Below are 22,325 nucleotides of genomic sequence, written 5' to 3'. Positions count from 1 at the left end.
ACGCTAATAAAGACACATTAAATATAATAATCATGCAACGCGCGTGGCATCGACTAGTATATATAGTAGTGAGGTGAGAGCATTTGATGTGATGTTTTAAAATTTTTTGTACTACTTTTCCATTTAGTCAAATCAATTTTTAATGAAGGACATGTAGGGTATTTGAATAATTTAGAGAGGCAAAAATGTCCAAAATTGACAATCTTCCAAAGATTTTAAAAAGTGACATTTTTGTAAATGCAAAGCCAAAATTAATTATTTTGATAATTTCCACTAAATTTAATTAGCCTATGCACTCCTATTGCCAACATACATGTATTCAATTCGTGTTCGTGTCTAGTTTTCTATTTTTTTTTCTAAACTGTTTAAGGACCCCAATTTTATTTCCATTCTCCATTAGTTAAGTGTGTCTGCAAATGGAAGAAACAACCAGGCCCTCATTATTTCTTTTCTTATATACTCTGTGATCAATTCTATAATTCAAATATAAGTACCCATGTACAAACCATTCAAACTTACTATTCAGTTTCTATTCGTTTGGATGCTCACTTTAATTATTTTCCTCCAATACATCCAATTATATAGCTTAATTTCAAGGTATACCAGTGGCCGATTTTAAGCAATTATAATTGTTTTTCTTTACAAATTATACTTATTTGATATTACTTAATAATCATTCTTTACTTAATTAAAAAATGGAAACAAGAATTCAATTCCTAATTTCCACTCCCTGTAGGCAAGCCAACTAATTAGAACATAAAATCGAAGTTTTCCTTTACCTTTAATTTTAGCCCAAATACAAGATTAATTCCCAGCAAAAGATATATTTTGAGTAAATTTAAAGTTGATAATGATTCCTCCTCCTCCTTCTTCTTCTTCTTCTTCTTCTTCTTCTTCTTCTTCTTCAACTTTCATTTTCCCTTTTCTCTTCTTTTCTTTCTGCCCCCGTTCTCTCTCTCTCTCTCTCTTCATGCGTGTGTATGTAATGGATTGTGTTAAAATTAATTTAGATTTAATATAAAAACGTCACCCACAGCCTGACCGTTTCTTTTCTTTCTTTTTTATTTTTTTATTTGGTTTTTATTTTGTTTTATATATATACTAGTTTTGTGGCATGGCTTGAATTTTGTTAAAGGTAATATTAGTGTATTAAGTATTAAGGATTCACAAGAGAGGTGTGTTAAATGAGTTTTTTGGAATTTACAAAAAATTATTTAATTGGTGTACAAGGAAGTCGGGCAAAAAAAACTATAAAGACACAACTAAGTGTATGAAGAAAAGTAGAAAATATGTTAGCGTCAAACATGAAATAGTAAAAAGTAGTTCAAAACAAGCAGTTAAAATAATAAGGAAACAAATGGGGAACTATAAACATGACAAGTAAGAAAGAATTTAAAGAATAGAAAAAAGTTCTATTCATTAGCTTTCTTTTTCCATTTAGGATATAGGAAAAAATCAGATAAAATAATGAATAATGCTATTCATAATGAAAATTATTTGTAGTCACCCTACATAACTAACACATGACAGTTATGCCATGTAAGGTGACTATCGATAGTTTTAACTATTAATAGCATTACTCTAAAGTAATAGTATAATAAGCTGCTAAGAATATGAGAGTGGAGCTTTGAGTAATCATTTCAATCTTTTTACATCAAATTCTTAATTGAATCCACATATTTGAACTTGATGATATAATAAAAAAAAGCTAAACTGTTACCTTCAGGGAAGGATCTAGCTTGCCAAATAGTCCCGTTCGACAATGGAAAACTAGGTAGTTCTCTGCTTGTCTTTAATAAGAAATGACAATGCAATCTAATGATGTATTTGGATATGAGTCGTGTTAGTTCGACAATGGAAAACTAGGTGGGATATACATCTTAGAATGGAAGATCTAGTTTGAGCTTAGAAATAATACAAGCAGCAAACACTATTATACCAAGCTCCACAAGATTTTTGTCAAAAGTTAATTTGTATAACGTCAAGATTACAGTTTTGTCACTGCAAAATACATCCATATCGGCCATTTCTTCTATGGCAGCCATTCGTTTGCGATGGCTCTCTAGAAAATCAACAATAAAAATGCATTTACATAATGGAACACTTCAAAACCAACTAATAATCGCATCAACTCCAGAAACCAGAGCCCACTTGCTGTGATAAATGGTGAGAATCAATTCCCATTGTCACGAACAGAATAGTTGGCACTGCAATTGGAATTTTTCCAGTAAGAAGCACAAGTAAATTATCAATTCCTGGACAATAAGACTGATGCTGAATTAGGTACATTACAATGATCTCAACGATCATTCCAACAGCTATGGGACATATGTAGAAATTTCCAATGGCAGTGAAGACCTTCAAGACAAAAATCAAAGGGATTTGTGAGGAATAGAAGTATAGATAAACTAAAAGTAGATAAGTACAAAACTGAAGAACATCATTGTCGAAAAATTTGTTCCTTGCCTAACATGACCATGGATAGGGTAAGATTAAAATATATATGCTTTTATTGCAAAGTAAAATGAATATAACATGTTCTCAACCTCTGATGAATGAGTGGATGATTAAAAAGCTCCAATAGTTTTCCATAAATAAAAGTTTAAGGAGGCATATATCAAAAGATACGAACCTCTGAGAATGAATGTAAGATAGCCAAAGAGGTGTCCTATATGAATTCTACAGAAATTTCCTCAGGTATTTTTCTGACAAAACTATTATTTTATGAAAATAACCACTACGCATTGTTATATAATAAAATTTATTGATCAAGTATGTGTAAACAATGATGCTTATGATTCACCCATTATAAGAAATACTTGATATAATTATCAAATTGTCGACATCGATATTTTGAAGAATGCAATTTCCAACAAACTTACCGCTGAAGCATATTGAACCAATATTTTTGCAAGCGTGTTTGGAAGTCGCCATATGATGATGATGTTGATGTGTAGGTCTCACCTTACCTTAAGTTCTGCAACCAAAACAAACACAAAAAAGAAGGCAGCAAAAAAAATTTACCCCCAAACATAAGCCACTACAAAAGCAAAGCATCATATATAAATAATTATTCAGCAGACATTAACCTAAGATCATAAGGATTCCAAGCATAGAGAATAATTCGCATGTCGTTCATTGAAGCTTCAGCATAGGAACAAATTGACTGTCCCACAAGCATCTAAGAAATATTTTAGTGTCCAGAAATTAAATATTCTGATGCCAAAACTCTGTAAATTTTGAAATGCCAAGCCTCATCAGTGTTGTACATGGAAAGTTTATTAATGAAATTACTCTTTGCTTGGTAAGAGCAGGAGTAAAAATTTAAGGATGTGGCGTTTGATATGTATCTAAGTGTTAAAAAAGTGAATAAAGTTCATTACCAAACACCAATTTTAGCTTTCCATCAGTTGCTCGGTATTGATCACTAAAAGCATGGCTTCTTGAATGCAAGAGTAAATAGTGTACATAATATTCCATAACCCAAGGAAAGAGTGAATATACCCCCAAACTAAAGGGAAATATTAAGTAAAATCAGAAATAAAATGAAATAGTTACTACCTGGGACCAGTCGAGGAACATTTTTGCAGAGAATTGGTTCATTGAAGACTGTGCCTGCGGGGTAAAAGAAAATACGATGAGCAACTAAGATTTGGATCACAATGCTTACAAAATGATAGCAGATGGGATATAATACAATACCATTCAAAATGTTACTACTTGTCCTATTTGGACTATTCCACTTTTGCTTAAAGCCAAAATCCTTAACAAGAGCTTCATCTGCACAGACAAACTTAAAGCATAATAATTTCATTCGTAATTTAAAGATAAGATGAAATGAAGATCCAAAACATAGCATCGAACAATCTATGCAGAATCATGCATGTTGGGTTTTTGATACCCAATAATCCCGGGCGATGATGTTAAACAGTGTCGGATAGTCGGATTAGATTTCATAGGCTTCGGCCGATGATTGAAATATTTATTAAAACACTCGATTAATTGGCTCAACCCGAAAAACAATTTGAGGGTCGTTTGAAGCAACTTAATATAGTTAATGTTGCTCACGACCCATTTACTTCTTGGATGGCTCAATTTGTGTTCCACTCCCTTTACCCATTAGTTGGTCCATGAGCCCATTATATTATTACACCCTAAACCTATATATTGCTCTCATTTGTTGAAAGAGCTGTGTGTGTGTGCAATTGAAAAGAAGCAGCCTACATTTTTCTCTAGTTTTCTCTCTTGAGCCTTAAACTGAATCTGTCTTCCTCTATTCTTTGTGATTCATTGTAGCCACCATATTGTGTTCTTTGTGAACACATTGAGTTGAGCAACCGAAGTAAGAATCGTTGTTTGGGTTGAAGCGTTTTGTTGGATGTGTTTAATAAGATAGAGATTGGTGAAACTGAACTCGGAAAATCCACCATCGGAGGTCGATTGTTCAACATGTGGTATCAAAGCGAGGTTGGGGTGGAATTTCCGGCCAAAATCCGACCAGAAAATCGGCAGAAATAAAAAAAATAAAAACTGTCCAGAAATTTTTCCCAAAAACCGAATCTGCAACTTCAATTTTAGGAGAATCCAGACGTCTTTTGGTGAAACGGAGGCCGGATTCGTGATCTGCAGGTGGAGGCGGTACTGGGTGACCGGTGCGTCTGGGCGACGGCGACCGTCGGCGGCGAAGCGTGGCTTCTCCGGCGGTGGCGTGTGTGGGCGCGTGGGATCGATTTTGGGGAAGCTTTCTTCAGGCAGTTTGTTCCTCACATTATTTCTAACATTTTTCGTGTTGGAAGTTTTCTGTTTTAGGTTACACGGAAAAAGTTGGACGATTTTGCCCTTGAAAATTGAACTGCATTTCTTGGCGGGCTGTACGATTATATTTGCTGAATCTTTAGGACGAATAGTGGTGGTCCTAAAGCAGCAGATTCACATCTCTCTCGATTATACGGACTTAGGCACGTCCGCTCTAATAAATTGGCTTAACCCGTTAATTTCAGCATTAGCGCGTCACCGTGTGTGGTGACAATAGGTTGGGGGTTGTCATTGCTTGGCAGCCATTGCTTGTGCTAGAAATTAGGATTACTTACTCTTAATTGTTGCAATTGAGTACTTATTTTTGAATAAATTAGCGTATTGTGCTTTGTACTAAAATTGTCGTGAAATTTCATTTGATTGGATATACCTATTTTGTTGCATCGTAAATTTCGCTGTGTTGTTAATTTCGTTAGAATACCTAGACCTTACCCGTTCGCACGTTCCCTTGATCTAAGACCGCGACTTTTACGAAACCCTGGGAATTTAGAACGGTGTATATTACGGCCCTAGGATTACTTTGTGTGATCTATTTGCCTAATTGATTGCTTCGTTTTTCAAAAATGTCTTCACCTTTTGATGTTGGTATTTTTAATGGAAAAGGTGATTTTTCAATCTGACAACAAAAAATGAAGGGTATTTTAATCTAACAAAAGGTTTCAAAAGCCATTGAAAGCAATTTTCCAGCTAATTTTTCAAAAGAATAAAAAGAAGAAGCCAATGAGTTTGCTTATACCTCAATCATTTTACATCTGTCTGACGCTGTTTTGAGAAAAGTAGGAAAATTGAAAATCACAAAAGATCTTTGGAAAAAGTTGGAAGATTTATATTTGCTTAAATCCATTCCCAATAAACTTTATCTTCTTGAGCGTTTCTTCAGTTTTAAAATGGATCATTAAAATGATCTTGATGACAATTTAGATGTTTTCAATAAACTTGTCCAAGATATTGTTAACTGTGAAGAAACCGTATCTGAAACCTACAAGGCTATAATCTTGCTTAATTCTATGCCTGAGTCATAGAAGGAAGTTAAAAATGCCATTACGTATGGTAGGGATACATTGACTCCCGAGATTGTCGTAGACTCACTTAGGAGTAAGGAGATGGAAATGAAAGTTGAAAATGAAGATAAGAGGAGTGGTGAGTTACACATGATAAAGAGTGAGATGAAGTTTAAGAAAATGAATTTGGGTAGAGTTCAAAATAGCGGTGATTCGAGTAGTGACTCGAGTGATGAAGGTGGTAAGATGAAGGATAAGGGACGGGACAAGTCTGGTGGTAGACGATGTTATAGTTGTGGTAAGTCTGGACACTTTATTAGGGATTGTCCCAAGAAGAATGATAAGCAGAAGGGTTATGTGAGAGGTGAAACGAATGTGGTTGAGGAGTCGAGTTATGGACTCAGTGAGGTTTATTGAGAGAGTAAACCTAGTCACTGCATATGCATCTGTGTGTTATTCTTTCAGCATGTGTGTGATTGCCTAATTTGTTGCATGACTATATATTGCATTTCAATTTGTTTGATATGTGTGTTTGCATGAATTTGAGGTAATGTGATTACTTGGTGTGATCGTTTGCATGCATAGTGGGTTAGGATGCATTAGTAGTGTGTTAGATGTCTTTTTGGTAAGGTGGAGTATAGATGCCTAGGGGTACATGGTGATTTGTATCGGGAGATGTGGAGTGCGACATTTGGATCACGAGTAGAGATGTGATCAAATGTGTAGAATCCTTTATCTGTGAAAGAGACCCTGTACAGGTGGAGTGCGAGAGAGGCACTTCTATCACTTCTGTAAGGTGGAGTCCCATTATCCACGTAGGTTAGGAGAAGTGATGTGGTGATAGATGATTATTCCTGAACTTAGGATCTATTGTGACTTGCCATTTTGACATGAGTTGTGTGATCTATTTAGTGAGCATGGTAGGCGATGAGAGGAGATATGTGTTCTCGATGTGGGAGTAACACGAAATGGGATAGGATAAGTGTGGTGAGATCTTTCATGAGGTCATTTATGCATTTGTTGCATATGTGTTTGACAGTGTACTGATTAACTTGGTGTTAATCTTTGATTCTGTGTGAACGTGAATTTGAAAAGATCTGTGTGATGTATCATATATAATATCTTTATCGCATGATTAGTTGTTCACTGTAAGTACTTGTTTCTACCTGGTGTTTTTGGGATTTTAGCCCCGGTGAGTACATGGAGTAGGTATGGTGTGTGTTTCGATTCGAAACACGAGGTAAGGCCTGAGATATCAATTTTATTGGATTACCTTGATTGTGCAAGTTTAAACTTTGTGTTTTGGTTACTTGCAGATTATTGGGCATTAAGGTGGAGATTGTTGGATTTTTGATACCCAATAATTTCGAGCAATGATGTTAAACAGTGTCGGATAGTCGGATTAGATTTCATAGGCTTCGACCGATGATTGAAATATTTATTAACACACTCGATTAATTAGCTCAACCCGAAAAACAACTTGAGGGTCATTTGAAATAACTTAATATAGTTAATGTTGCTCACGACGCATTTACTTCTCGGATGGCTCAATTTGTGTTTCACCCCCTTTACCCATTAGTTGGTCCATGTGCCCATTATATTATTACATCCTAAACCTATATATTGCTCTCATTTGTTGAAAGAGCCGGGTGTGTGTGCAATTGAAAAGAAGCAGCCTACATTTTTCTCTAGTTTTCTCTCTTGAGCCTTAAACTGAATCTGTCTTCCTCTATTCTTTGTGATTCATTGCAGCCACCATATTGTGTTCTTTGTGAACACATTGAGTTGAGCAATCGAAGTAAGAATCGTTGTTTGAGTTGGAACCTTTTGTTGGATGTGTTTAATAAGATAGAGATTGGTGAAACTGAACCCGGTATATCCACTATCGGAGGTTGATTGTTCAACAATGCATACCAGGAGTGTTTGTGACACATTTAATTGCTACACTGTCCCTACAATTTCAACATACAAAATTACCATCATGACTAAGAAGAAGAACGAATACATATTAACGTATAAAAAGCTCAAAAATATAGATGTTAGAAATTTTATTTCTCTACTGCAAATATTATAAAGAATATCAGAAAATAAAGACCTCAAAATCCTATCATTAGAAGTTCAATATTTATTGAAAATCAAGAACAGGGAAAGTCTACTTAAATAAATTAATTGAGCATTTGAAATTAGAATGAAGTTGGAGTTGACCTGATTTTCCAAGCTGCTCCCGATATCTTAACAAGGTCAAAACCTCCGACAACACCAATTAAGCTTAGATGACTAATGAAGAGGATAGTTATGTTCCATTATATTGATTAGAATCATAATGCATTTATGTTCTATTGTTCACTAAATTATATAATCTTAATTTAAACAATTTAGAACCACGAATGCAAAAATCACGTTCAAACCTAATAGTTGGCATTAATTACCAGGATTACTTGCATCATATAAGAATTCATTGCCCTAATAGTTTATGACATACACTCAACTCCAGTGGAAAACTAATAGAAAATTCAGAAAATAAATTAGAGCCGTTACACGTCCCTAACTTGTAGTCTTTCTAATATAGTGACAGCCAACTCAACTCCAGAGTACCCGCATCCTACAAGAGTAATGCGAATTGGAGAGTCCTTACCAAAGTTCTTGAGCTCCAAAGCTGTCAGCTTCTCGTTAAGCCTCTGCAATAGAAGAGACCAACATATAGAGACAATTGTCAAAACTTGAATCAATGTAGAATTTTGATATTAGATAATATACCCTAGTCCAGATACTAATAAGAGTATTACAATATTGCATGTCTCACATTTCAATTCTTAAGTAATCTATATACGATCTTTAGATTTCACATATATCATAGTGAGTTAATCTTTCATAATAATCATGTAATCGAACAAATAATTTAAATATTGCACATAATGCAACAATATAATCAATTTATAGATATTTGAAAGTATTTAAATTTTTTCACTCACACAACTATGTATGTGAAATCGACTCCACTGGTATGTTGTCTTGATATCATATCACCTCATGAGATAATAATTTACTTATCCAGATCAAAATCAATTCATCTTTATTCAAAGTAAATTATAAATAAAATGGGCCAATTTCATTTAATTAATAATAAATCTTATTAGCCTATTCACTTCATCGCCAACAAACAAGTAGTCAATCTGTGTTAGTGTCTAGTTATTATTATTATTATTATTTTTTTCCATTTCTAAACTGTCAAAGGACCTCAATTTTATTTCCATTCTCCATTAGTGAAGCGTGTGTGCAAATAGAAGGAACAAAAATGCCATCATTATTTTTTCCTTATCCACTCTGTGATCAATTCCAAAAAAAAAAAAAAAAAAAAAAGCTTCAAGCGCGGATTTTTCGTTTCTAAAACCACGATATCCATTGCTATTACTCTTTACAAACGGAACATTAACAACCACAAATCGGTTGTTAATTTGAGGGTCGCTGATAGTTACTAATAAACCGTGTCATAAGTAAAGAGTAAACATTTTACTAACTAATTTTCCATTGATAAAGTGTAAACGTTTTACATTAGTAATAATCTTAACCATTATCAATTGACTTTCCTTTGGTACATGTCTACGATTATAATTGGTAAAAGTCAGTGTTGTAAATAGTCGTATAGGTGCAATGAGTGGCAAAAAAATTAATTATTAATTAATTATTGTTTATTATTATTTGACACTTCTAATTTTGAAGTAATGCTATTTAACCTCATTGAGGTTGTAATCTCAGTCTAGGTGGTACTAATATGATATTAATTGATAGGTGCAATTAAGTAATTCATTTAATTTCACATTTCATTTAAGCTATTATCTAGTGCTATCTAGACTGGGGTTGCAACTTCACTAGTGTTAAATAACATTATTCATAATTTTGTTGACTTTTAGCCAACTGAATTGAAAGACATAGAAATTTGTTTAACAACTTATTGTACCACTAATTTATAGAGGGCATCTCTATAGATTTTGCTGTGAACTTTCAATATGGGATAGGAATTCCTTTGGTTGGCCTGTGGTGTATTGTACCTTTAGTTTGGTTGTAGTGTATTGTACCCTTGATTTGGTTGTAGTGTATTATATAATTGTATAAATAATTATTTTTATTTTATTACCCTTCAATTACGTATATTTAGTAGATGAATGATTGATTTTTTGTGTTACTAGAATTGATTAATATTATCAATGGATTTTTTGTAGGTAATATGAATTGATCTTCACATATGGAATTTTCAATGGTGAAAAGGCTGATATTTTATTTTTTATTTTTTGAAAACCCTCAGCTATAGATATTCAATAGGAGAATGTTTGAATTTTTTAATTATTAAAAATGATTAATATTATCAACGATTATTTCGTGGATAATATGAACTACTTTTCACCCACAGAAAAACCGTCAATGAAAGGCTAACACAGTTTTTAGAAAAAATAGTTGAATTACATTGCCTACGAAAATGCTGTTGGTAAATTGTACGTATACCAAAACAACAACATTAGGCACCGAATATTCATTGATAAAAAGCTACCACTTTTACTAACGAAAATTCCGTTTTTAAATTTTGTAGTTAAAAGTCTAATACTTTTGCCAATGAATAAGTCATTTCCGATTATCAATGGATACAATCCGTTGGTAATTATCCGTAGGTGAAAAGCTGACTTTTAGTTGTGTTCTATAATTCACATATAAGTACCCATTTACAAACCATTCAAACCTACTATTCAGTTCTTGTTGATTTCTCCTTCAATGAAATTGATGCTCAGTTTAATTACTTTCCCCCAATACATTCAATTATATAGCTTAGTTTCCAAGTATGCCTATGTGGCTGATTTTACATAAGATGGCAACGGGCAAGTTTCCTCACTCCCCACCCCGTTGGGCAATTTTCTGTCTCATTACCCGTTTAAGGTGGTGCGAAGCCTTGTCCTGTTCACGTCCCATTTATTTTTTTAGTTTTGATAATTTATCCCTTCATTGAAGTGACAGAATCATATATTTATTAAAATTTTTAATTAATTTATTTATTTTTAAAAGTGAAATTATTCGAATATATTTGGTAAACTAAGATTTTTATTATTTATTAGTTAATCTTAGTTGTCATTTTCTATTATAATTAATAAAATTTTGTATGGTTTTCTATTTAAAGTATTGAATTTTAAAAAAATAAATTAAACAACGTGGGGGCAGATATTAGTGGCAATCGCCTCAAGACGAAATTTCCTAACTCGAACCCAACCCGAATACCCGATTAAGTGGGTAATTTCCACTTCGTTTGGGGTGGGCCCACGGGTATCGAGTTTGACGAGTTTTTTTGTGGTCTCTAATTTTACGCGATTATAATTGTTTTTCTTTACCAATTATACTTAATTGATATTACTTAATAATCCTTTTTTACTTCACTAATTAAAAAATGGAGACAAGAATTCATTTCCAAATTTTTGCTCCACGTAATTAATGCACACCAATAATTAGAACATAAAATCAAAGTTTTTCTTTACTTTAAATTGTAGCCCAAATACAAGATTAATTCTCAACAAAAGATATATTTTGAGCAAAAATTAGTGTTGGTGATCATTTCTTCTTCTTCTTCAACTTTTCATCTCTCTCTCTCTCTCTCTCTCTATGTGTATGTATATAATGGATTGTTATAAATTAATTTAGATTAATATAAAAGGTTATCCACTGCCTGAACGTTTCCAAATTTTTTTTTTCTTTTGATTTGGTTTTCATTTTGTTTTAAATATATATCTAGCTTGACAATTTTGACTCAATTTCTATGTTTGATTCAATTAATTTTAAGGTATTACAGGGAAAAATATTAGGCCGACCTAATACAAATGCTTTCAAAGTAACATTTACAAAATTTCACGTCATTAACCACAGGGACCGCCCCCCCCCCCCCCCCCCCCCCCCCCCCCCCCCCACCCACCCCCAAAAAAAAAAAAAAAAAAAAAAAAAAAAAAAAACATGGGACCTCTCTCCTATTTGTGGGGTTCAGTCAAGGAGGTTGTCCGCTAAGAATTTTTTAAGAACGGGGCCCCCCCCCGGCGCCCCCCCCCCCCCCCCCAACTTAATTATGAAGGTCAAACTGTGACCTAGGGAAATGTATACACTATATTATACTTCACAAATAGTTGGGTCTCACATCTAAATAAAGAAAGATATATAGTTACAAAAGTCATAAATATAGTAAAACTTCGTCAAATCTAATGACCAAAATACATCTCATTTGATTGGTAGGCTTTTTTACCTCTGATTTTTCATTATGCATTAGTTGATCAGAATTTGGTTCAACCTTCATGAAATCCATCTCATGTAGTTTTCGACCTATTCTTTCTGATATAGTTCCTATGAGAAATTCAAAAAATGTTAGGATCATTTGATTGAATTTTTAATACAATAAATATGTAATAAAGTTGTTCATAATTTAGTCTTGAGCCAAATCAATTAAGCGGTCAGTTCTGTTAGATTTGTACCCTGAACATTACATGTTTTATACAAGGAGATATATGTTTCATTAATTATAACTAGAGATGTCAAGATCTCGACTTTTATATCATTGTCTAAATTTAGATGGCGTGCTTAATGTTGATCCAAAATTTCATCGAGTGGATTATGGTTAAGTCTTAGAAGGATCCTAGCTTGTACTTCTTTAGTTCATGCAATGTTTGTGTAACGCCCCAAATTTTATTGACTTAAATTTGAGGAGTTACCGATATCATTCCATAATCATACATCAAGCGTAAATAAAATTTAAAATTTAATACCTTAATTTATTGAAACTCAAATACTGAATCAAATAAACATAGCGTCATGAATGGAATTGAAGAGAAACATAAAATGCCCTAACAAATTTATTATGGATTCCTAAAATAATTTCTTTTACTTGGATACCTGCGCACCACTCAGCCATCATCCACGTTGACCAATCTGACCTGAAAAGTTAAAATGGAAGAAGTGCGTAATTTATATTCAGTAGGATACGTGCGTCCAAAACAATTTGATAACTTTTAAAATATGAATCTATAACATTCCATACCATCATTTCATCAAAAGCAATCAGTGATCAATCGAAAGCTCTAACACATTTGAGAAGACTCGAAGGCGATCTCACATTTCATTTCATAGGGACCCGCAAGTCAATTAGCATTTCATGAAATAAATCACGTATAAAAATCATAATATTGCAACGACATATCACTTGCACATAGTATCCTACCTCGTTAATCCACGAATTTTGAAAGAAGATCTAAGAATCACGCTCCAAATGTTTATTTTCTGTCCACGCAATTGTTGCCGTGTATGTGCATGCAATAGATGTGATTAAAGAGGCAAAGAGAATTATAATTTTGGTAGAATATGAATATAATAGGGGGTTTCTGCTGAACTTAAAGAATGAAACCAAAACTAAGGATTGGGTTCATGGCAAAAATGTGTATGGCATTAGTATTTATAGGCAAATATATAGTTGATAAGGGTTAGAACTGTGTTAGTTATTATCCTCTATAAGATTGAAATTTATCCAAATTATATGAAGGATAATTAATAATCAAGAATAATCATTATGTGATCAGATTTTATATAATTACGATGTGTATAATTTCAGTTGTAACTTGTAGATAATAACTGGAATCTACCTGTTATATTGTTTAAAATTCAAAAAGGGTCTTATAATTCAAAATAAGGATAATGACTAAAAATAGAGATAAATTACATTATATATAATTTTATACACAACACGTGTAAACATAAGGGAAAACCAAGTTATATACAGCACGTGTTCAACACGTGTACACGTAGGAGAACACTAAACTTGTTATAATTAGTATCAAATGGAAAACAAAATTGGATTCAATCATTTTCAAATAAAATATTTTATAACATTTGCCAATTATCTTGAAAGATACAGTCTCTCTTGTTAATAACGTGTCCACAGAAATCGATTTTGTTACACTGGATTTGAAATGGAAAAACAGAATTTGGGTATGACTAAATCCTTAAAGATAATCGTGATTATCAAATATTGTATTATTTTGCTAATTATCTTTAAAGATACATTATTTGAAAATATATATTAAATAAGTTTCTTTGAATTGATTTATTCCAAATTAAGTTATCGTTATCCATACATGCACACATTAAGATAAGTTGGACTCCTAATTACATTGGATATAAGGCTTAATTTATTTTAGTACAAACAAACAATTTAATAAATAACTAATAAGACTTGTATCTAATTTCCATGAAAGTAGTGTTTATTCTCTTTTGTCAAACCGAGAGCAAAACGTGGACAGCTTTAATGAAATTTGATTACAGTAACATAAATTCTTGTTTCATTATGGTTGACTCTAAATCCTAATTTAACTAACTACTAAGGAATCATGATTGCAGTATTGAAGTCACGTCCAATTTTGCCAAGTGAATTAATCCCTTAATCTTTGATCTCTTTAACTTAATTTATTCTAAACATAAAACTGGATTTGGCCAAGTAAAACAACATTAGGATTTAAACACTAGAATTAGATTAATTATAACTAAGGTTTTAAAATCCCACCATGGCTTCAATTAATAATCTATTGTACCAAAGAAGACTAATCCTAATCAAAATCACACGTGGCTACACATCTTATTTAAAATAATATTACTTACCAATTTCATTAACAACAAAGCTTAAAACTTTAGAACTATAAAATCTTGGCCATAATTTATTCAAATTAACTTTTTCTCGAGCCTAAAATGCATAATTAATTACAAGCTATCAAACGAGTACAATATTCATATACTTACACTCACTCTACCAAAATTTAATTATTTGACTCAAAATATAACAATTTAAAATATATTGCATCTTAGTCCCTCAACTTTTGAAATATAACATATAAAACAAATATGTTTTTATTCTAAAATTTTCGGGATGTTACAGTTTGCGAGGTTAATGCTAACATAAAACGTTAAATATAGACATGAACATGGGGATATAGGGTGAGGAATAAGCATGCAATTTATCCATCTTAGAAATAATCAATAGTTAAATGGAAAATAAGTTGTTATTAGTGCTGTTTGAGCCCCATTTTTTTAAAAATTCATTTTTTTTTTTAATCAAAACTCATTTTTCATTCACACATTTTACAATAAAACAATAGCAAATGCATTTTTTTTTTTTTTTAACCCTAATGGGGATGTACTATTTGAATATCACACGGTAAAATGTTACTTTCTACAGACACATCAACACCAAATACATATCAAATAGTAAAATCATCTAACTTTATTATTCCATAGCTTTGAAATTCTCTATCTTCTAAAGTTACATCCTGCTGCTCCATGCCAGGCGCAAAATTCAGCTGCAGTAACTGTGATTTAAGCATGCAAAATATAATTACACATTAATCTCGATGCTAGCTTCCACGACGGTGCAGCCATTGTACAACATATTCTATGATGATTTTTAACAGTCGTTAAAAGACGATATTGGCATAACAGACCAGATCGGTGCATTATTACAAAAATCGTGCAAATTTGACGTATAAAAAGGAAAGGCGGATATAAATTTTTACCCTAACTATAACTTTTAGCATCAGACTTTGAGAGCATCAATGGGCCTCTTCCCTTGCTGAGATAACTGGAAAAAGTTACCAGTGTAATCAATTATACTTTTGTATAATTTGGGATTTTTCTCATTAAAAAGCCCTTCAGCTGGTTTAACTTCACTGGTTACGTCAGGAGCAAAGAAAACAGCAATTGTCATCCTCTCTCTTTCTCGATTTGTTGTGACCCTATGAATTGGGCTCTTGAATATACCATTAGTCATTATCTGCAGGCATCATTAAAGGGTCGAACCACTGTCGAGTTAGTGGTAAAAAAAACAAAATTTTGACGTGGAACGGTTGGTTCTTAGGTCATTCGATTGGATTCTTCATTTTTGAGCTACAAATAGTTCTACTTTTTTAATTTTTTAATGATTGAACTAACCAAATCGATCATGTTTGATGACATTGGAAAAATAAAATAAAATAAAAAGAGTGAATAGACAAGTTATCAATATGTTTGGTACGCCGAATGAACACGATTAAACAAACTTCCCTAAAAAATTATTGTCCCCCGTTTTTTCAATAATGTAGTTAATGATTGAGATATAAATAATGTAGTTAATAAGTGACTAGAAGGTTGAAATAAATTTCATCAAGTCACTTTTACAATACAGCAAAAAGTAATAAAAGGACACGTTTCAGGATGCTAAATTTTCACTATTTCTTCACTTTGTTAACGTATTATTATTGTTATTTAGTGAATGTTTTCTTGCATGAATATCATCAATCATCATTCAACATAAAAAGTACCACCACTTGAAAATTGATATTATAAAGTAATGCAAGGCGACCACTTTTCTTAAATCATCATCCGACATAAAAAATGTACCTCCACTTGGAAATTGATATTATCGCCCCGTTTGGCCCTCATTTTTTGGAAATAAAAATGAATGATATAATATTTTTTTTTAAAAAAATCAGTGGATGAAAAATAAAGAAATTTTTTTGATTTACGTGTAATATTATTTTATGGATTATTGTGTGATTGAAAATAGAAAAAAGAAAAATGAAATGTAATGGAATGAAAATAGAGGCCAAATGAGTGCTATATAGTGTTAGGCGACCACTTTTCCTAAAGAAATATTAGAAAATCCCCTATGCTGGACCACTTTTCCTAAAGAAATATTAGAAAATCCCCTATGCTGTCAAATCAATAATATGAAGAAACTGTATTTAAATTTAAAAAATAAATATACGCAAAATTGAGACAAGTTTTTAAACATTATTATTTTTTGATCATTATAGTAAGTCTGATTAGGGGTAGTGATCTTTTAAGCTAACGTGAAATTATGTGGTCTACGATAAGAGAAACACAAAGACTTATTTACCTCTATTTGGTCGCCAACGTTAACGACGATAGCTTCTGGAACAATCCGAACTTTATACCATTTATCATCTTTAAGGGCTTGAAGACCTTCAACTTCTTTATCTTGCAAGAGATAAGTCATTGCAGATGCATCTCCATGTGCTTTGGCAGCAAGAACAAGATCAGGCGTAGGACATGGAGGATAAAAGTTGAATCTTGCAAGACCTATTGGATTCTCTCCGTACTGTTTTGAGAAACAGTCCTCTTCCAAACCCAGTGATTTTGCCATGGCCTTGGACACAAATTCATTAACATTCTCTAATTTGGCTGTGAGATCTAACAAAATTTGCCTACAAAATTTTAAAAAATAATTAGAAATAGTTAAAATAATAAAGGACAAAAATTATCAAAGTGTTTAATTGAAATCTCCCAAGGATAAAAGCTACTGAAACAAGCTCAATGAAAGGGCCTTCTTCCAAGCATTTTGCTGTTTTACCAGGGTACCTTATCGACACTGACAACATGCAGGCATGGGATCCACCTGTATAAAAAATTGCCCAAAATCCCACCTACCCCATGTTGTGAGTGCTCAGTAGAAGTTTTGCCTACCCTGTATCTCAAGCACGATCCTTCTTCCAAGGACTGACGTGGTAGTTTTGTGATTGACAGTTTTTTGTTTAACTTTTTTATTTTTATTTTTATTTTTATTTATTTATTTTTTTTTTAACTATCAATAGAAATTTGTCAAGTGTGTGTATGTAAAAAAATCTTGTGATTGACCCTATTTTTCTAGCAAAACTCCCTAACAGGATGCACAATTTTCAATAGAAAAGTTGTAAATTGGTTCTTAGTTTTAAGAGTCCGTTTGATTATAAAGATAAAATTGAATTGAAAACGAATTTTAGGGAATTAAATTGTCTAAAATATATTTTTCTAGAAATTGTAAATTATTGTGTTTGATTGGTATAATTTTTCACGTGGAAAATGTTGAAATAAAAAGTGTTTTTTAGTATTCGTTTGACTTTATTTTATATAAAAAAATGTTAATTAAAGGGATATAATTTACTGGTATTGGTGATAAAATTTGTTTCCATTGCAAAATAAATAAATAAATAAATAAATAATTTCAAGAAAATCATCTATCTCTTGGTGTTCGTTTGACTTTGTTTTACATAAAAATTGTCAATTAAAATAAGATATTTTTTTACAATAATTCTTAGAATTTGTTAACTTTACCAACAAAATATATATATGCTACAGTAATCGGGAAGATATAGGTGGGAATTTGTTTTCCCTAAAAACCAAGAAAATTCCAAAGTTCAAGAGAAGTAAGAACTTGAATTCCATGGAAAAAATATACCCATCAAACACCTTAAAGTTGGAAAATGTTGATGAAATTTCATTTTCCATGGAAAATTTATCCCCATCAAACATTGATTCTTATATTACCTATTTTACTGAACATGAATTCTAATTTTCATTTTTCTCCTAGGTATAGAATTTAGTTTTCTACAAAGTGAGTGTTAAAAAGTAATTTCTAACCATTCCTAGAGCATATTTGCTTATGTTCACGAAGAATTAAAAGTTATTTTTAAATAACTTTTTATAAACAAATTTATATAATTCGCTAGAATTCTTACATTACTATTCAATTAGTAACTTTGTTTTAACTTAAATCAAGCCGTGAACATGGATACACGACTCTCTTAAGGCATGTTCGATAAATTAAAAAGATGGGGCCAAATATACAAAATTTGGGAATTATTGTATGTCTGATCTAATCAAATGTACCAAACAAGGTCAAAGGAATTAGAACCCCCCCCCCCCCCCCCCCCCCCCTCTCCCTTCCCTATTGGTCTGAATTAAGAATAGTGTATCAAATTGTCATTGTTGATAGATCAATAATCTTGGAATATTTACCTAAAATTTGTAGGGTTTTCAGGCCATACTTTCATCTTCCTCTTGTTCTCAGGCTTCACATTCAGATACAATCTATCATTCCAATCAAGTGTTTGGTTCTCAGAGTATGCGGTGTCGTTTCCATAGCCATCAAAATCATCAACATCTCTTGCATATTTCTTCTTCTCTTCAATCGGAAGTTTGAAAAATTTCCTGGTGACATCATGTACTTCATCAATAAATGAAGTAACTATCCCATGATTTATTGCCTGAAAAACCAAAATTTTGTGTTACGAATTTCAATCAAACATTTGAAAATTAATATCCCGTGCCCAAATCATATAAAAAAGAGTAATGGTATCCATTTAATAGTCGTGTTCGAAGGCCGTTTAGGTAGTAGGTAAGTAGTCTGCGGACTCCATTGCCACCTCGACTGTTTGGGCATGAATCCAATTTAGTCGATGTTCAGATTTTGTGTTACCCACACGAATATGGCCGAGTGATCTAATTGTTACAAAATTTAGTTTACGAAAGTTTACTAACCTGAAAGTAGCCACATGAGCTACAACCAAGTCTTAGTTTTTTGAGTTCTTCTTCAGCTTCAGGTGTTGAAGAATTCAGAAGACTAAGATCAACAACTGGAATATCAAGATATGGAAGCTCAGAGGCGGAGCCTCCAAGGCCTTCTTTGCGGATATATTTCTCCGGTGGCGCACTGGTGCTTATGGCCAGTTCTTCGACTGCTTTGTTAAGTGAAGGGGCGGTAGTGGCGGAAGCGACGGCAGCCATTTCCTTTCTTTTTTAATGGTGAAAAATGGGTGAGTAATTACAGACAACGAGAGGGCATTAAATAGGTAAAATGACATAAAAATGTACCTAATAATGTTGTCACGGAGTGAAATCAAGAGGTTTTATTATTTTTTATTCATGAAAAATTACGAACTTCAAACTTTTAAATATTTTAATTCAATGAAATGATGGATTTGTCATCATATTATGAGAAAGTTAATTGTTTTCATCAATCAGACATCACTGGGTCATCCAGTAATGCATTAAATTGATGGCGTAACGAAAGCGTACTATCTGTAAAAAAATTATTGACGTAAATTATGTCATGCCTAGATAAAGTATGAATTTAAAATAACTTTTAAAGGATGAAAATTAAGAAATGAGTTAATTCAATGGAATCAACAATTTTATCCATAATTAAAGACTCGTAATTTTTATACCCTTGAGTTTCTTTTCATCTTTAAAGTCCAAACATCAATTTAAATAATTATTACTATAAATATATTAATTAATTAGTTTCCAAAAGGTTTTATTTTTCACGATAGAGCCATCGACAGGCAACCACTATTAATCCAATTTTTAATTGAAATTTGTTATAAGATTTAAGCTAATGCTTAGTGAGATAAAGTCAAAGTTGATGGCTAATTTATATTCAAATTGTAATTAACAAAAAATCAATGGAAGGATCAGAAAGTTAGATATAAAAAATCTGAATTATTTTTCGTCACTTCGTGATTTCATAAGAATCTTTGGCCTACCATATAATTCATCTATAAAGTAAACCAATAATAATTTGCAAAATGTTGTGAGGGTCCAATTTACGATCACACTTGGGGAGAAAAGGTCAAGTTTGAGGTAGGTTTCAGTTTTATTTTATGATATAAGTTTTTCTAATTTAAAAGTGGGGCACGAGGTTTCATTTTATTATTATTGATATAAGGAATGAGGCTCTAAATTTGTTTACGTAGACTATGAAAGGTGATGAAGATTAAAAAATAATAATAAAATTTTTTTTTAAAAAATCAATTTTAGAATTTTAGATAAATAATTTTGTGAATTCAGTTAAGTAGTAGAAAACATCCCGTATATTGTTTAAATTAAGAAAAATAAAAAGCGTGTTCATAGATTGTTTATATATTTTATCCGAGTTGAATCAAGAGCTACATAACCTATGAAAGTTATAGTTCAAAGGATAACATTTTTCTTACTTGTGTTTTTCTCATATGAAATGTTAAACTTATTTTTTATATTTTGTTTAAAAATTAAAACGACAATAGTTTTTTTGTTTTCTTTGTGTCTCTTGATTTAGGAAAATTTCTTTAATTTTTATTTTTTTACAATAGTGACGTTTATAATATGATAAACTTATTATTAAGTGACTGTTTCGTGAGGATTAAAATTATATTTTTAGTAGATTGTAATATAAAACTTTTAAATGTGTGGTTGAAAAGTTGTGGGATACATAAAAGATATGGTTAATACCGATTATTTAATTTTCACTTGAATTAAAATCAGATTTTAATCAAAACCAAACAGGCTCTAAAACTAGGGCACTCTTACTTTAATACCAAAAAACTTACTGCTCAAATTGCATTTATTTATTTCTTTTTTCTACATTTTTTAACTCAAAATAAGAAATCATTTCCCCCCCATTTCTAAGTTAAGTTCGACAGAAATATTATAAAGATGCAATCAGTTTGATCAAGATGAGAAAAAAGAACTAATTTCATTTTAAGCTAAAAAAATATTGTAATTTAAATAAAAATAAGATAGAAGATCATCATGTTACTATATTCCTAAAAACTTCTTATTGTATTATAAAGAAGTTTTTGTTTCTAGAAGCCGTTTAATCTTCGTGCTTGATTTTTTCACTTCACATTTTTAGTCAAATTGATCGATCAAATCCGAATCATATCATTTGAAATTTATATACGTATGTATTTTATTCTCTTTGCCATCTAACTATCTCTCCCTTTACTTTCTCAATTTGATACATATGTTAGAAAGTAATGTTTGCCCAAAGCGGAATGAGAAGAACAAAGAATAAAACTAGGAATAAAATATGAAGATGAAGGTCCGAACACATAATCGTTGTCTTCAAACTATATTTGTTCCTTCTCGAGTTAATTTTAGTGTTTAAAGGGATTATCGACAAATAGTTTGCACGATTAATCAAGTCTTAAAAAGAATAAAATACTTGAGCACTTAATATAATTCCTCTAAAACTTGTGAATGCAAAGTGAGGTTTGTAAATGAAAAGAAAATGGAATTTCAACGCTTTGGAATGAAGAGAAATGATCTCAAATGTGGCTATATGATAAAAATCACTAGATATTCAAACAAAACAGTCACTAACAGCTAACAAAATCTTCTATGCAGTCGCATTGAACAAATCTATGCGACCGCGTAGTTCATTACACGGTAGGGCCTACATGCCTATGTGACCACAGCCTATTTTGGCCTATGCGACCTGGCCTCCAAAATCGATATTTCATTCCACACACGTCTTATTGATTTTGCATAACATACAACAATCTCCAACTTGTTTAACATTCAATAAGATCTCATATTCAAAATATGCAATGTTCATTCTTAAGGATTATATATCTTTTGATTTGAATATAACCATAATGTAATTCAAATAAAGTAAAGTCATAATTAAAGGTAGCATTGAACTTTGAACCAATTATTTCAGGCAACAATACTAGTAAGAACACAAACAAGTATCACAGGTTCTCAAGTTCTTCAATCTTGCTTAGAGCTAATATAGCCTTGCGCTTATCATTTTCAACAAATTTTTAAAAGATAAACTCTAACTCTCTATTGAGATGGCACCAACTCGAAGTTCATCTAGGTGAAGTTCTACCAGTATTTTTATAACTTTTAGAGATACTTGTATTTAGTACT

At 31.8% G+C, this 22,325-nt stretch overlaps 2 protein-coding genes across 3 annotated transcripts; both read right to left on the bottom strand.

The window, feature by feature from the left end:
- Positions 1-8,281: 8,281 nt before the first annotated feature.
- On the bottom strand, positions 8,282-13,253 carry LOC111384294 (alternative NAD(P)H-ubiquinone oxidoreductase C1, chloroplastic/mitochondrial-like). 2 transcript variants are annotated; one of them, XM_023008557.1, is made up of 5 exons: positions 13,054-13,253; positions 12,874-12,943; positions 12,729-12,769; positions 12,085-12,182; positions 8,282-8,494 (listed from the first exon to the last, which is right to left on the bottom strand). In XM_023008557.1, exons 3-5 carry the CDS (start codon positions 12,748-12,750, stop codon positions 8,351-8,353), a joined length of 264 nt encoding a protein of 87 aa, XP_022864325.1. In that variant the 5' UTR covers positions 12,751-12,769; positions 12,874-12,943; positions 13,054-13,253; the 3' UTR covers positions 8,282-8,350. The 2 variants fall into 2 exon arrangements, with proteins under 2 accessions (XP_022864325.1, XP_022864327.1); XM_023008559.1 differs by lacking the exon at positions 12,874-12,943.
- Positions 13,254-15,077: 1,824 nt separating this feature from the next.
- Positions 15,078-19,459, bottom strand: LOC111384293 (protein SRG1-like). Its single transcript, XM_023008556.1, has 4 exons — positions 19,173-19,459; positions 18,651-18,898; positions 16,753-17,080; positions 15,078-15,648 (listed from the first exon to the last, which is right to left on the bottom strand). Exons 1-4 carry the CDS (start codon positions 19,416-19,418, stop codon positions 15,412-15,414), a joined length of 1,059 nt encoding a protein of 352 aa, XP_022864324.1. The 5' UTR covers positions 19,419-19,459; the 3' UTR covers positions 15,078-15,411.
- Positions 19,460-22,325: the final 2,866 nt, after the last annotated feature.

Source organism: Olea europaea, unplaced genomic scaffold (genome assembly GCF_002742605.1).
Source record: "Olea europaea var. sylvestris unplaced genomic scaffold, O_europaea_v1 scaffold2890, whole genome shotgun sequence".
In the NCBI taxonomy this organism is placed as follows: domain Eukaryota; kingdom Viridiplantae; phylum Streptophyta; class Magnoliopsida; order Lamiales; family Oleaceae; genus Olea; species Olea europaea.
The sequence above is the reverse complement of the archived record's forward strand: the minus strand, read 5'-3'. Positions and strand labels throughout refer to the sequence as shown.